This window comes from Lepidochelys olivacea (genome assembly GCF_965140295.1).
Source record: "Lepidochelys olivacea isolate rLepOli2 genome assembly, chromosome: 13".
NCBI lineage: Eukaryota > Metazoa > Chordata > Testudines > Cheloniidae > Lepidochelys > Lepidochelys olivacea.
In genome coordinates this window covers 5,681,000-5,695,695 of record NC_140423.1, presented here as the reverse complement: position 1 = coordinate 5,695,695, position 14,696 = coordinate 5,681,000, and the positions used below count along the sequence as shown (strand labels likewise).

At 48.2% G+C, this 14,696-nt stretch overlaps 1 protein-coding gene across 8 annotated transcripts in view; it reads right to left on the bottom strand.

Annotated features, from left to right (window-relative positions):
* The window catches only part of MYT1 (myelin transcription factor 1), a 113,585-nt gene extending 100,888 nt beyond the window's left edge, over positions 1–12,697 (bottom strand). For 4 of the 8 annotated variants that reach the window (XM_084646151.1, XM_084646152.1, XM_084646158.1 and 1 more), the window contains exon 1: positions 12,565–12,697. In XM_084646151.1, coding sequence (XP_084502277.1) covers positions 12,565–12,589 — 25 coding nt within the window. In that variant the 5' untranslated portion in view covers positions 12,590–12,697. Of the gene's footprint in view, positions 1–6,959; positions 7,330–7,473; positions 7,568–12,564 lie in introns of those variants that run through there. The other 4 variants (XM_084646154.1, XM_084646156.1, XM_084646157.1 and 1 more) reach the window with 3 other exon arrangements.
* Between the last annotated feature and the right edge of the window lie 1,999 nt (positions 12,698–14,696).

The following is a 14,696-nucleotide window of genomic DNA, read 5'->3' as shown; positions in this document are numbered from 1 at the left end:
AGAAGCTTTCAAAGTCACAATTTCCCCTTGCTTCAGTTTTTCCTCCGAAGTTTACCACCACACACAGGCAATGCACAGGGGCAACTCTGAGCCAGGCGGTACAGGGGGTATCAGAAATCAGTATTCCGGGGGTGACCTACTGGGATGAGCACAGGATTAGGAACCAAACGTGAAACCCTGGACCTGTCTTCTTCTGGACAGGCACTAGTTTGTTGTAAACTGGGTCCATGTGCGTCTAACTCCCCTGGTCTGAGTAGTGACTGGTTCCTAACTCTGGGTCTCTCAGGCATGCTCCCAAGTGCAGGCCCCCATGCCGAACACTCTAAGGCAGTGGGACCTTGCTGTCCAGCTGCCTTAGGCCCCAGAACCTGTACCTCATCCCTTCCAAGCCACCAGTCGGTTAGATGCATTCTCCCAGAGTCCATCCGGAGCTCTGGTTTCTTGTTAAGCCCATCAGGGACAATGGGGCAGGTAAGCAAAAAACATAGGCTTAGTAGAGCAATTAAACCATTGATACTTTGCTCTTATCAAGCCGCACGAGAGAGTTAGAGATTTTGAAGGAATCTGAATGCAACCCTCGGGTCCCCAGGATGAAATCCTTGCCTCACTGAAGTCAGTGGCAAAACTGGAAAGTTTGGACAATACCATGAGTGTCACACTGTGTGGAGTTTCCATGGACTCATCCAGCCAATGTGATGTGCACACAAGTGTGAAGGAAATGCCAACCTGTCAGAGTAGGCAAGGGCCACAAACCTCATAACCCATGCATATCCTACTAATCTCTGACTATTCACAGAGGGCTGATACCTGGGGGCAGAACCCTATTTCTCCCACAATATTCCCTAGAGGGCATCTCTCTTCCCACCCTAATAATAGCCCCTGGTGCAGCCTCCTGGTTCTGTCTGGGCTTGCCAGAAGCCCTCCACTCCCCTCAAGCCTACAGCTGGTTTGAGAAGCAAGTAGCATCAGAAGATAAGGCTGAAAATATCTTATGCAGGGAATTGGAAATCCCAGTGAGTCTGGGGAGAGGCTGATGCTGTGGAGACCAGTTTCATGCCTCACCTCCCAGCCCCAAAGACAGAGTGACAAATGTGCAGATATCCATGTAAGCAGCTTCAGAAGAAGAGGAAGGGTAGATAATACCATCCCATAGAAAAGACCATAAGACGTCTGGGGACTATATAATGAGTTGCAACTAGTCTTCATGAAATCACCCCATCAAGATGATACATTTGCATCCTCCTCACTCTGTCACACACGCACACCTGCCTGCCTCTCTTCCTCACCCCCAGCAAAAGTAATGACAAATGAGTGGGTTTTCTTTTTGCCATTGGAAAAAAATTTGGTCCTTATCCTTTAGTTACATTTTTGGTAGGTGGCAAGAGTCCTTGGGGAAGGGTGATGTACCAATGCATGCATTATTACTCTAGCAGTAGTTCTTTACAAGTGAATTAGTCTGCATATACAGCCTGGCTTCTTTATTCATAGCATGATATCCCCACTCCCCACCCTTCCAAGCTACTAAAACTCCTTGAAAGATCAAGTCCCCATGTAGAGCCAAATAACGTTCAATTTGATACAATGTTCTTTATAAACTGATATTTAGTGGTGCCTTGCTTCAAAAGCTGCCCCAATCCATCCCAGAGGTGGCTGCCTCTCAGTGGTGGGTGAAGTGATGTATAGCACTTAGGTCCTGTTAACCTTTCTGTGCTTCGATTACCCTAGCTGCAGATCAGGGGCATAAATATCACTTTATTGGCCTTTGAAATCCTTGGACAAGAACAACATATTATTCAGTTGTATTATTATCCTTCATAAAGTTTACAATGGTTTCACATCCTACCTACAGAAACGTCCAATGAGAAGGAGCTAGTTACCACTAACGGATCTAAGTGGCGTCTGTCTGTCTAGGTTAATACACGGAGCTCATCACGAGGAGAAGGCCAATTTCCTCCCTCTGATCCCTGTCCATCTGTCCTTGAAACACTCATTAACTGATGCGCTATCCCAGAGCCAGACCGAGACAGCCACGGGCTGCTTTCATCGAAAAGTTCCCGACTTTCGGGAGTTAGTTCGTGCTCTTTGGAGCAGCACTGAACGTCTCCAGGGCGGGTCTGCCTCTCGCCTCCTTGGAGAGGGACGGGGCAGGCCCATTCCCATCCCTTTGGCAATTCCACGCAAACATCTGACTTCACAGCAGCCTGGACAGCGCTGCTCCTTTGCGCCGGCTGCCTTGATGCTTTCTGGGAAATGCAGTGGGTCTGTCTGGATGAGTTCACCCGAGCTGAGGCCACTTCTGGCATTTACTGGAAGCTCGCATTGCAAAGCCAGACCCCCCTCCCCCGCCACGTTAGTCCACTGCCTTAGAGGCCGAATCTCCCCGCTTGGGGAGGTAGATCGGTCCCCCTTTGCAGGGAGCAGAGCGCAGCACCGGCTGACACGTGCAGGGAGCAGAACCGATCAAGCCAGGTGGTCTTCCCGACTCCGGATCACACCCTATTGTTCATACGGTGGGATTGGGGAGGGGGTGGAGAAAACTGCTTCCCCCCAGGTGAATCAAAAGCTTTGAAAATGTTTCCCCCGCCCCCCAGTGCAAATGCAAGGGAACCGAACGCGCAAAGGCGCACACACCGGGCTCGGGAGGTCAGAGGACCGGGCTCGGGAGATCAGAGGGTTAAAGTGTTTTCAAAATGTCTGAGTAAAATGGCAGCTGGTCTGACGCGCTGCACACGCAGCTCAGCCCGGCTGGGGATCATATGACTTCCAGTAATAATTCAAAAGCTTTCTCCGGCTTCTTCCGGCAAGTCTGTGTGATCTGGTTACAATGATGTTAACCAGCAGTCCCGGCCAGGCAGCCTCTCCGCGCTTTAAGGCTGCAATCAGCAATAAATAAATAACTTAAACAAAAAAACAAAACGTAACAGGGCTGAAGGGGTTTTTGTTTTATTTTTTTGGCAATTGAGCCAAGACAGCGTCAACACTGGCATCCCCCCAGCTAGGGAGCAATGCAACGCCCGCCCCCCTCCCCCGACCGGGGAATCATAGCTCCAGTCGGGCACACTGGCGAGGTAGGCAGCGGTGTAACTTGACGTCTTGCATGCACATGGAAGGGAGCTTCCGAACAGTGCAGCGCGATGCCACTGCCAAATGCCAACACATTAAGGGGGCGGGGGAGGTTAAAAGTACATGGGCCGGGTTCTGTTCCCACTTTCAGATCAGGAGTAACTCCAACGTCAGGGGAGGAAGAGCAAGCCCAGCGTCTAGAGCTGTTGTAAGAGCCACGCTCGATGCCTGCGTTAGTGTCCCAACTACGCACAGGAGCTGCTCTCCCGGCGACTGGACTCAGCCACCTGTTATTAGAGGCTCCCCTCTCCTCCAAAAAACTGCGGCAGACGCTTGGCCAGCCAGCCCCACCGGCCTGAGGCTGGAGCTGCGAGCACTGGGCTTTTTGCTTTGGCTGCTATTCCCCTTCCGAGTCAGCCTGACACTGGCCACTCACAAGCTCTCCCCTATGTCCCTCCTGACCCTTCCCTCCCTGACCTGCAGTTCACTGCTTTGATTAAGCCCCAACGAGAGAGCAGCTCTACCCAGCTGGTTTAGTTGCAAGGATAATTACTGTCGTCAGCTCCCCGGTTTGAAATCACCTGGTCCTGCTGTCCCTCCCCCCCCATTCCCCAAGCCTCGTGGGATGAGCCGCACGAAATCCGCATTTGGCCAGCGCCAAGAACGCAAACAACCCCCAGCGCAGCATCAAACAACCCAGGAAGGCAGAAGAGCGCACGCAGGCAAACAGGTACCCAGAGGCCAGCCCGACACACCGCCTCGGGACTGACAGCCTGTCATTCAAGCCACCCACTGCAGAGCCCCCGAGAGTCCAACTGGGAGCTGGAGTTTATTAGTGTCACGCATTTTAGGTCTCTACCCGCCCCCCCCACACACACACACACTTCGGGTGTATACACCTAAGGCCTGTACAGATAGTCGCAGACACTGGAGTAAAGGGGTGGGGGAGATGCGTAGGGTGGCAGGAGGCTGTAATGTTGGCTTAAGAGATAAAGGTAGAAGATATTTCTCAGGAATGAGAGCAAGGCATTATTGTGCGAGGCTCAGAAATTCCCACCACCCTGTATTTTTTTAAAGGGGATTTTATAAAGGGGAGAGTGCGGGTGGGAGAAAGTTGCGGGGGGGGAGGGTCGTTTGAGGTCACTGTCTTATTGAATTGGGGACCTTGTTGTCAAAAGGTGAAAATCACCCCTGTTTAGAGAAGCAGCAGGAGACCCCCTGACTTTAGTGATGCATTTGGGCCTCTGCACCGGGTAAGTCTCACACACACACCCCGGGGAACAGGACGTACCGGCCCGCAGCCACGGGCAGCAGGGGTCCCGTGGGGAAGTGAAGCAGGGGAGCGAGACCGGACTGGCCCCGCTGGCAGGAGCCCACGTGCGAGCTGTGGCGAGGCTGCATTTCTGATGCCTGCACCCAGTGCCTCAGCCCAGCTCCCCCCAGGACTGTCGTGCAGTTAAAAGGTTAGCGAAGAGCCGTGAAGGGCGATCAGCTGATGCCTTCCACGAGATCGCCTCCTCTGACAACAAACCTGGCTGCAACGGGCTAGGCATCGCGGATCGGTTTTACGCGTGCGCCTCTAGAAACATCCCATTCTCAGAGATTTAAAAACAACCACCACCCACAAACCAATGGAGACTTCAATTCTGCAGGGCAGACATTTGGGAGAGCCAGAAGGGTGGGTGTCTGCGGGGCTACTCTGATAAACACCCGTGTTGTCTTCCCACATTTATCCCCAGCGTGACTAATATTTATTAATAACCCTCCTTCAAAGGAATCCCATCAAATACCCCTGGGAGACTCTAGGAGGCAGGGATGACAGGGACACGGAGGAGATTGTGCTGTTTTCACCCTCTTGGTTGTTAGAACATCCCTGCATGCACTTTGTCCTCACTATAGCCTGGAAAGAGTTGAGCGTGCATCTCCATGTTCCTTCTAACAGCGCATTCCCCCATGGCTGACCCTCCCAAAGCTAATTCGGCAAGTGCAGTAGCTGTTACTTGTGGAGTAGCATGCCTGGCCCCCCAATAAAAATAACCCGCTGTGGTCTAGTTGTACCTTTAGTTACAAAGACACTCCGCTCCGTAGCCAGTTGGCAATTCTGTCCGAATGTGCAGCTAATCACAAAACAAACTTTCCTGAGTTCTCCTAAGGGTGCAACAGCTCATCCCAGCGCCCCTCTCACCACTGGGTTTCCTTCAGATCACAATTCACTCCCTTCCCCCCCGCCAGGGAAAGTGATCTCGGCCTCCACAAGGCACAGGCAAACGGGGCGTGTGTGTGTCAGTCACAGCTCCAGAAACAACAAACCAACAACTTGGCTGGGCGCCTTGAATCCTAGAGCTAAGAAGGACCGCCGCCGTCAGATGGGTTTGTGCTTCCTTCCCCCGCAGCAGAGACCCGGCTACGGCGTGTGCGGCCGCTGGAACAATAAACAGCATCATACAAAGAAGGGCACAGGCGGCATCTTTGCTTCGGGTTCCTATGACGGCCTCAGCCACGAACCCGCTATAAACTCTAATTCCTGGATTCCTCTCTTCCTCCCCCCCCCCCTTTTGTCTGCCATTAATTAAAGTGACCATATGGAAAAAGCTGATAATAACAGCAGAAGAGCCAACTGGGAGGGGGGAGGAGGGGATAAAAGAACCGGCAGAGAGATGGGGAGGACTTTGCCTGAAACTGCCTTTCCTGGGGAAAGGGTTAGAATACAAGCAGAGGGGCCCACAATAGATGGAGGATAAACACAGCGATGGGGGCTGTTTGTGGCTGCACATTGGCACGGTTAGATTGCACTCCTGCCTCCCCCCCACCCCCGCCCTTGATGATTTGGAAATGGCTGTCCTGCAAAACTACACAGTCGTGCTTAGTAAGTCAAAGACAAAAGTAGGGGAGAGCCCCCCAGACAGCCAGGTCCTGGATCCAAGCCAAGCTGTAAGCGAACGATTCACTTCAGAATAGGGGGAAAGGGAGGATTTCAAGGCAAACATCCTGATGACTCATAACACAAAGGCCTCCTGCCACTAGGTATCTGTTTTGTTCAGTGGTTTATGTTCATCTTACTGTGACTTGCTCTTTTGTTTGCACAGGTCACTCGCACGAAAGAACCTTGAACGTGTCTGGGTTTTTGCTTTCCAGCTGCTACAAGAGATGGTTTCCGTAGTGTCCTTCCTAATACAGAACAACCTCTGCCATCCAGCAAACTGGTCCTTTCACTCCAACCCCCAGGACTAAGGAACTGTTTTCACTTGCTGTGCGAACGTTTTGCGGGATTTTTAACTTTTCCTCTTCGGAGAAATTGTTAAAGGGATCATTCAAGTAAAACCTCTGATCAAAGCTAACTACAAACAAGGCTTCAGATGTCTTTTTGTCACGGTAAACAGAGAGCACGGAAACAAATATCGCATATTTTCCTCCTTTCTCCTTACTATAACGAGAGAAGTGGAAAGTAGTCAGAAAAAAAGTCTACTAGCTGAAACAGCCAACACATGGTCTTTTAACACCTCACATCAACTTGCTTTTAAAGGCATGCCATTTTTAGAGGCTCTGCCCTGTTTTGTTTAAACTAATTATCTTCACTTAGTTGAAGGAAAATGCAAAGCTCATCAATGATTTAAGAGTAAGAAACAGCAGACCGAAGACACTGGCCTGCATCTTTTGTACAAGGCAAACAAGAACAAAATATGTAAAGGTCCCCCCCCCCTTCCCCTTCAGTAGTTTGAAAAGAAAGAAAGAAAGAAAGAAAGAAAGAAAGAAAGAAAGAAAGAAAGAAAGAAAGAAAGAAAGACAGAAAGAAAGAAAGAAAGAAAGAAAGAAAGAAAGAAAGAAAGAAAGACAACAACCAGAGAGATCACAGCCTCAGACAGAGTCAGTCACAGCATCGGCTCCTGTTCCAGTACCTTGGACTGGAAGTTACCACGCAAGATATCCCAGTGAAATAAACTACGAAGCTTGCCTTTTCTTCCTCTCCCTTTACGAAGCTTCTTCTGTTAAAACCACAGTGATTTATCCTGATAAACGTCCACAGATCTCTATGTCCACAAACATATCTGCTCTTCTTCTTCCAGAAATATTCAGAAAGTTTCCCAGCTGAATCCGATGCTGTGTCCCCTCCCCCGCCCCCGCTAAAGCTCTCTTCTTCAGTCAGAAGCATAACATGTCCACTCGAGTCTCAGAGAAAGAGAGAGAGAAAGATGGACCTAGGAATAATCATTATCTTAATAAAACCGCCTCGGTTCTCCAATGCAATTTTAAAACAACAAACCCTGCCTCCAAGAGCCAAGCCTGTATCTGTTTACATTAATTGGGTTCTCCGAGACCCCCTTCCTCTGCTCTGTACCAATCCAAGGTGAACCCCCCCCTCCCCCCAGCATTATCTGCCTTTGTCAGCGAAAGAACATAATATTGACTTACCTTTTCCCCACAGCTATTGTCTGCCCCTTTTCAAAATGACATCACGGAAAGCAATCATGAAATTTACATGGGGAGGGGGGAGAGGTTGGAGGTGGGGTGGGGGGGGGGAAGAGTTGTTGGAGGCTTGCCCACTTCCCTACACCAGTAACATGCGTGTAAGATGGTTTGTTGGTTTCAATTCAATAGCTGATGCGCCTTAGTGTGTGAACTCTTAAGCCTGCTACAGGCAATGTCTCATTTACTTAATGACCGCTCTCATTAATGGAAATGGCACAGAGGGGGCTTGATGCGCCTTCCCTTTGTAAATACACTACCCATGAACCCTTGGGGTTGCAATATATCTGTTTACTCTCCGAGGTGAAATACATTTACAGTGTAGCATCAAAAAGATGGGACTGCTGACTTTTTGGAGTGGAGAGAGAGCTGGGGCGCTGCTCGACCCGCCCTCCCCCCCTCCTGCTCCCACCTCCCCACTTCCGCCGCCAGAGCCAACCGAAAGGGCCCGATTTTGCCCAAGATGATTCATAATTAATATGCAGAAGAGTTGGGGCTTCTTTGAAGCCCAGCACACAGAAGGGCTGCGAATGTTACGACTGCCATCCTGATCCCCCCCCCCCGTGCATTCCCCTCGTATGGTACAGTCCAATAATTTCTAATAGCAACAACCAGGGAATGACAGATGCCCTAGGTTAGCATAGCTACAGCGAAAGTACTTTACAATATTTATTGGTGGTTAGGAAGATGACCTATCATCATAAAGAAGAGACCGGGAAATTTATCGCCTATATGAAACAGGAAGTATGGCATATTAGCCCATGTACATATTCGAGGACCAGTTGTTATAATGTATCTATAATTCTTTTAAAAAAAGCACCCCACACAACAGTCCCAGAAAACACCCCCCCCCCTTCAAAAAACAGGAAGGAGCGGGGTGACGGATAAAGTTTCAGATAGTTCCATTTGTTTGTTTCCACTGAAAGCAGAAGAAGGATCCTTCTAAAAACAGCCCCACAATCTCTACTTAAGTGTGTGTGTGTGAGAGAGAGAGAGAATCGGTTCTTCCTGGAAGCCTGTTTCCCCCCGGAAAGAGCCTCCCCCCCACCCCGGAGCTATCATCTGACTCTCTCTCTCTCTCTCACACACACACCCCCCTCCCCGCAGGCCCCATCACCACCCATGAGGTGTGCCACGAAGCCGACACGTGCTATGTGTATCCCGGCTCTTGTCAGAGACCCCCACTCCCCACATGGTCAAGCAAGGACAAAAGTTATCACCCTTCCCCTGTGTTGGACTGGGGCATTAGCACTTTTAATCGGTGCTGATTGTAACTTTGGAAAATCGTGGCGGACATATGATCTGACTGAACCAAGCTCTTCGCACTGGGGAGGGATATTCTGCACTTCCCAGCCTCTCCTCTTCCTCTCACTGAGAAGGTGACTCGACTGTCCTCTTAATGGAGGTTTGAGAGGAACAGGCTGCAGCTCACAAATGGACTAAAAAACCCCAAGAGCCTTCAGAAATGCTAGAGCCAGAGAGCGGTTGCAGAGCTAAGCAACCCAAGTTGAGGTCTGGGCCTGTGGTCCCCCATGGCTGGTCTGGAGGAGACCCTGCCGAGCCAAACTGATGACCGTCTCTCTGCTGGAGCTCGCCCAGGCCCGCAGGGACAGAAAAGCCAAGAGAAGGCAAAAGTTGCAACCTCAGCATTTCAAACACTCCACTCAAGTCATTTATTCTTCCTCCCAGAGCACGCTGAGGAGCGGAACATCTCGCCCCTGTACATCTTTACGGCGCAGTGGTGTGTGTGCGAGAGAGAGAAAAGAAGTAAATGACAATTATTCTGAGATCGATTCCTGCCCTGATATTTCACGGTCATAGAAAGAAAGAAAGAAAGAAAGAAAGAAAGAAAGAAAGAAAGAAAGAAAGAAAGAAAGAAAGAAAGAAAGAAAGAAAGAAAGAAAGAAAGAAAGAAAAAGAAAGAAAGATTGGTCGTGTCATCGTGGGCCCTGATCCTATTCTCATCCAAGCCAATGGCATTGAGCGTCCTGGGTACCACCACAAAGGGCCCCAAGGAATAATCTTTAGATAAAATCCCATTTTGCCAACCAGCTCCTCACCCACCACCCTACTATTGGGCCAAAGCCCATGTCCTTTAGTTAGTTATTTTGGACTATTTTATTCTGAATGCATTGTTTTAAGATTTAGGGGGAGGGGCTGTAACAGCATTGTAATCCCAGAACATTCAGCGTGTCTTGGAAAGAAACATCTTACAATGCCCATTTCCATGACTGCAGGCCCAGCTACTGGCTCTTGCCTGAGCTGCTAAGCCATTAACATAAAAGGAGGAATTCAACTGAGAGTACTCCTGAAAAGCCATTTTCTATCTCCTTTGGACATGCTGCGAGGACAGGGATATTTTACATCCTAAACCTTTGGCATTCAGAAATTCTATTAAACTCTTATCTCCCGGCAGCAGGCCCGGTGCTACACCGCATCTTCATTGTTCTGCATTCCAGATAGAATCAAAAGGGAGGAATCAGGCGCGATCAGCTCCATTCTGGTAACAATACTGGATGGTACTCCTGAATGCTATTGAATTCGGCCACGTAACACTAAAACTTGGGAAACAAAAGCAAAAGAGATAGCATGGAAAACAAGAGGAAAAGGTGTTTGTGTGTATGCATGCGTATGTGGGTTTACACACACACACACAGCCTCTCTCTCTCACACCCACCCACCCCTTCTACACTTATTTACCCTGGAACTCCAAAGTCTGTACAATTGACTGCCGATAGCATTCCGTTGTTTATGCAAAACCTCAGCAGAAAAATAAAAGTTAGTTTGCAAACGGGTATATCCAAATACACCAACCTAGATTTAGACGCAAAATGGGACAGTGTAAGGCTAGAGTTTATCGTTATCACTAAGATGTTGCTGAAGAGAAACAAAATATTAAGGGTTTTATTATTTTGTCTTTTAAACCTAACCTGTTTGTTTTGCTAAACGAAGATAAATGGCTTACATGGCAAACTCATTGAGAAAATTGGAGGGGCGATTTAAGACATTAGCATACAGAGGTTTCAACTTTTAAAAGCCTCCAGAAAGCTGAGAAAATTAAAGAGAAACCAGGCAAACACAGGACAATCAGCACTGGTGAAGTGGACAGCTCCTGCCATAGCTTGTAGCAGCCACTGTTCAGAAACGATTTAGGAATACCCGCCCCTGAGCTTGCTGCTAAAGTTAAGATCACAGCTGAGCAAAACCTTCAAACAACTGGCTACAGTTTTCGGCTCTCTTTTAAGTGATACATGTGTCAGACCAAGAAATTACTTGAAGCACAGAATGTTAATAGTTACAATTTGTGTTTTAAAATTATATTATTTCTGATTTCTAAGTAGCCACTTTTTAATACGCTGACTCTTTCTCTGTGTTCCACATTTTACACATGGCTTTTTCCCCTTTGAGGTACAAAATTACTCGCAAACATTGGAAAATCTTAGCGGCTGCAAATTGAAACTGACACGTTTACCAGTCATTGATAACAAGAACAGGAGGACTTGTGGCACCTTCGAGACTAACCAATTTATTTGAGCAGAAGCTTTCGTGAGCTACAGCTCACTTCATCCGTACCCTACAAAATGAATATGGAAAGATTTTTTTTTAAAAAACACAAAAATGGATTATATTCATCCTCTGGTTTAAAAAAAACCTGGATGAGTCCATTTAAAAAACTCGAATTAAAGGTCTATGTTTGAAGGTTGTTTAAAATACAAGTGCAGTTACTTTGTGTATATCCAGACATAATGCTAAGCTGCAGTCTACTTGCTTCCTAGAGACTCTTTGCAAGTACTTTAGGTCTCAAACTTTATACATTTGCAATTGGCACCAATTTCTACGGTACCAGCTGGGGGGTGAAAGATTTTTCTTGTTTCTTTCTGAAAGCTTCGATGCAGATGGGCTGGCTGCCTTAATGCCTCAGACTACAATTAGTGCTGTTGTATGCCGAATAGAAATGGCCAGCATTAATATTGTATATGGAACAGCTGAAGGGTTGGGAAAGAAAGACCTGCCCACTACAGGCCCCTGGCAGATGGGACACCACCGCACACGCACAAAAACTCTTCAATATCCCTCCGTTTCTCTCTCTTGATTTACACAGTTTCCCCCAGGAGAAAACTTCTTTGTCTAAAAGGAATTTACAGTTGGAAGCTTATTTTTTAAACTACTATTAATTTCTTTAAAGGCGTCCGCCTCCTTATCTGTCCCATGCAAATCTTTGCAATCTCAACCCTGCATTTTCTACATGGCATTTAAAACCAAAACCAAAACTTGTCAGCATTGTGTCCCGGCAGTGAAGTGCAATCTTTAGGACACTCCATCAACGGCTTAACAGGCTTTAGGCAGCTTTATATTTGAGCTACCCCCTATTTATCCACTAATATGCAAAAGCGGAGAACTCTGGACAAAGCTTTGATGAGAAACAAACAGAGAAAAAGATCTCTTACCTGCATCATTCCCCCCCCCCCCCAAAAAACCCGAATGATTAACAACAACAAAGCATTATTTGGAGTCTAATTTCAGCAGGAGCAGGTGAGAGTCACACACACACACACACACACTTTCGCCTACGTTTGTAAGTGTTTAGATCTACAAACTTTTGCATCTGAAATTGAGTTTAGTCAATGTCAATCATTTTGAAAACGAGATATTTAAAAAAGAATAAATCAGAATCTCACTTGCTAAGTGCACACACTAGAGGTGAAGCTCGGCTTTTAAGCCTGTGAAATGTATTGAATGTATTGAAAGGTATTGCTGCCATGCACTCAACAGAGGAGAATACAGATACATGGTTTTTTGTGTGTGTTTGTTTGTTTGTTCCTAGCCTCCCTGACACATTTCCTTTTCTGAGCCACATACACAAAGCGATTAACATCGAGGCACGCCTGGAAGTTAGTCACTTTCGCCACCTTTGCTTGGTGCATTGAAAAATGACATGTAACAGACGCGGAAGAGACCGGCTAAGAAGCTGCAAGGAAGGAAAACAAAACCCAAAGACACAGAAGTCAAGAAAAGTTTAGAGAGGCTTTTACGAACCAAGGAAAGTTCCACACAGCTTCATCCTTGCTAGCGATTTAGCCACCGCCTCCCCTCAAAAAACAAAACAAAACCAAAACCAAAAAACAAACCAAAACACAACAGCTCAAGTCAGAAGTTACTTCATCCCTGCAAAAAGTTACACTCCAGAGCAAAAACTTATGTGCTCGAGAGGCCCATAGAGCGAGGCCGCCCGGCCAATGGGAGCTCGCCGAGCTGCTCATTACAAATCAATGCGGCCAATCGCAGGTCTGCAGATCTGGAGCCGCGGCTCAATTGTTCCCCGGGCTGCAGACAATGGGAAGCTGCCGCCTCAGACTGAGCATGCGCCCCGGGAGCCCAGCCTGGGGCCGCTACTGGGGTGCAAACTCCCCTCCGTCCGACCGAGTATTTCGGCTGGAGCGTGCCGGGCATAACCGGGGCCGTCAGCAGGGAGGGACACCCGCGGCTGCTAAATGTAAGCGGCGGGGCTCTGTAGATTAAAAAAGCCACCCAGCTGCAGCGAGGCGGTGCAATTTCAGTGCTTCTGCCGAAATGTTTCCCATGCATATGGGGAAAGTCTCCACCCGCCTCTGCTTTGCCACTGGAAGCAGGAAAAAGGGTTCCCCCCCCCCAAAGGGACACCAATGTGAGGACATGGAGGTGGGTGCTGGAGATGTGTTGGCCCCCTGCTCTGATGCTGCCAGCGTCCCATGGTTGAAACAGAATCATCCGGCCGCCTGGAGTCTTTGTCACAGAAATGTGGTCTCCGAATGGAAGTGGTGGGGTGTTGAATCCTTTCTCCTTGCTGGCCCAAATGAGTCAGGCCTGGCCTCTCTGCAACTGGGTAGCTCAGGTTATGCTTTGTTAAAGTGCAGAGTATGTGGGTGGGTGGATGAGGAGGGGGAACTGCCTCCTGGCTGCGTCCAAACTGTAATGGGCAGCCCTGCATCTGAAGGGACATATGGCAACATGGTACTGAACTGATTCCCAGCTGGGGAAAACTGGCTAAAGGCCAGGGAGGAGTGCTTTCACAGGCCTCCCAGATGGAAGTGGAGGGAACCGAGTTACCACTGAATCCTAAAGATAAACCAGGCGTGTGTTTAGTACGTTTGGCAGCGGTGAACTTTTATGGCCCGGTGGGCTTGGAGGGCCAGGACTTTCCATAGCCCAGGTGCCCCATAGCACAGCACTCACCATCACTCTGACATGGAAAACAGGTGACCTTTTCTTCTTGGTCTTTAGTGTTTTTTCTGGTGGGCCGCTTGGCTGGCCTGCTGAACAGAGAGAGCTCTCTCCAAAAGTGAGGAGGGGCTATTGTGTTACACAAAGCCCGATTGTCAGGAGGAGCCAAACCCTACCCACTGACCCTTGGGAGGAAGGTAGTGAATTTGCAGGGGTGGGAGCAGGGAGCTGGGGAGAGGGAGAGGGCAGGCCCACCCAAGCCCCTCTCTTCACATCCTGGGTAATTTGGGAACTGGAAGGGGGAAGCCTGCTGTTTGAAAGACAGGTGGCAACAGTAATAAGGAACAGGGACAAAGCTGATATTAACTGACGGGGAGTTTAAAGCAATTTATCCCAGCAGGACACAACTGTCAGGGTTTTTTTTAATTATTATTTTATTTTTATTTTTATGATTGTGGGGAATGGGGATGGAATAAAGGTTAGCAAAGAATGAAGAACAAAAGACTGTAATGCACTCTTTGGTCCAAGATCTTGAGCTGAACCCTTTGTTTAAAGAAGCTCGATTTCTTAATCCAGATTTCTTTGGCGGGGGAGGACTGGGGGTGTGTGTGTGTGCGAAACAGCTTTGCTGATTTTTATTACTTTTTTTTTGAGTCTTTAAGTGCACTATTGCTTCTATGACCCTCCATTAGTCTCAGGGGCTTAGGAAATAAAGCCATGAGTGGCTTGAATCAGGAAACAGAGATTACATGTACAGTCAAAGTCCAGATCCGTAAACAGCTGGCCCAATTCTGCCACCCTTATTCAGTCTGAGTAGCACCTAACTGTGGATGGGGCTGTATTCATTGCAATGGGACTCCCTGCAAAACTGATGTGGCAGGGGACGAGTGAGGGTAGGAGAACTGGACCAAAATAAATTCCAGTTGGACAAATGCTATTAGTTTATCTACAAACCTGCTGTTAATCTA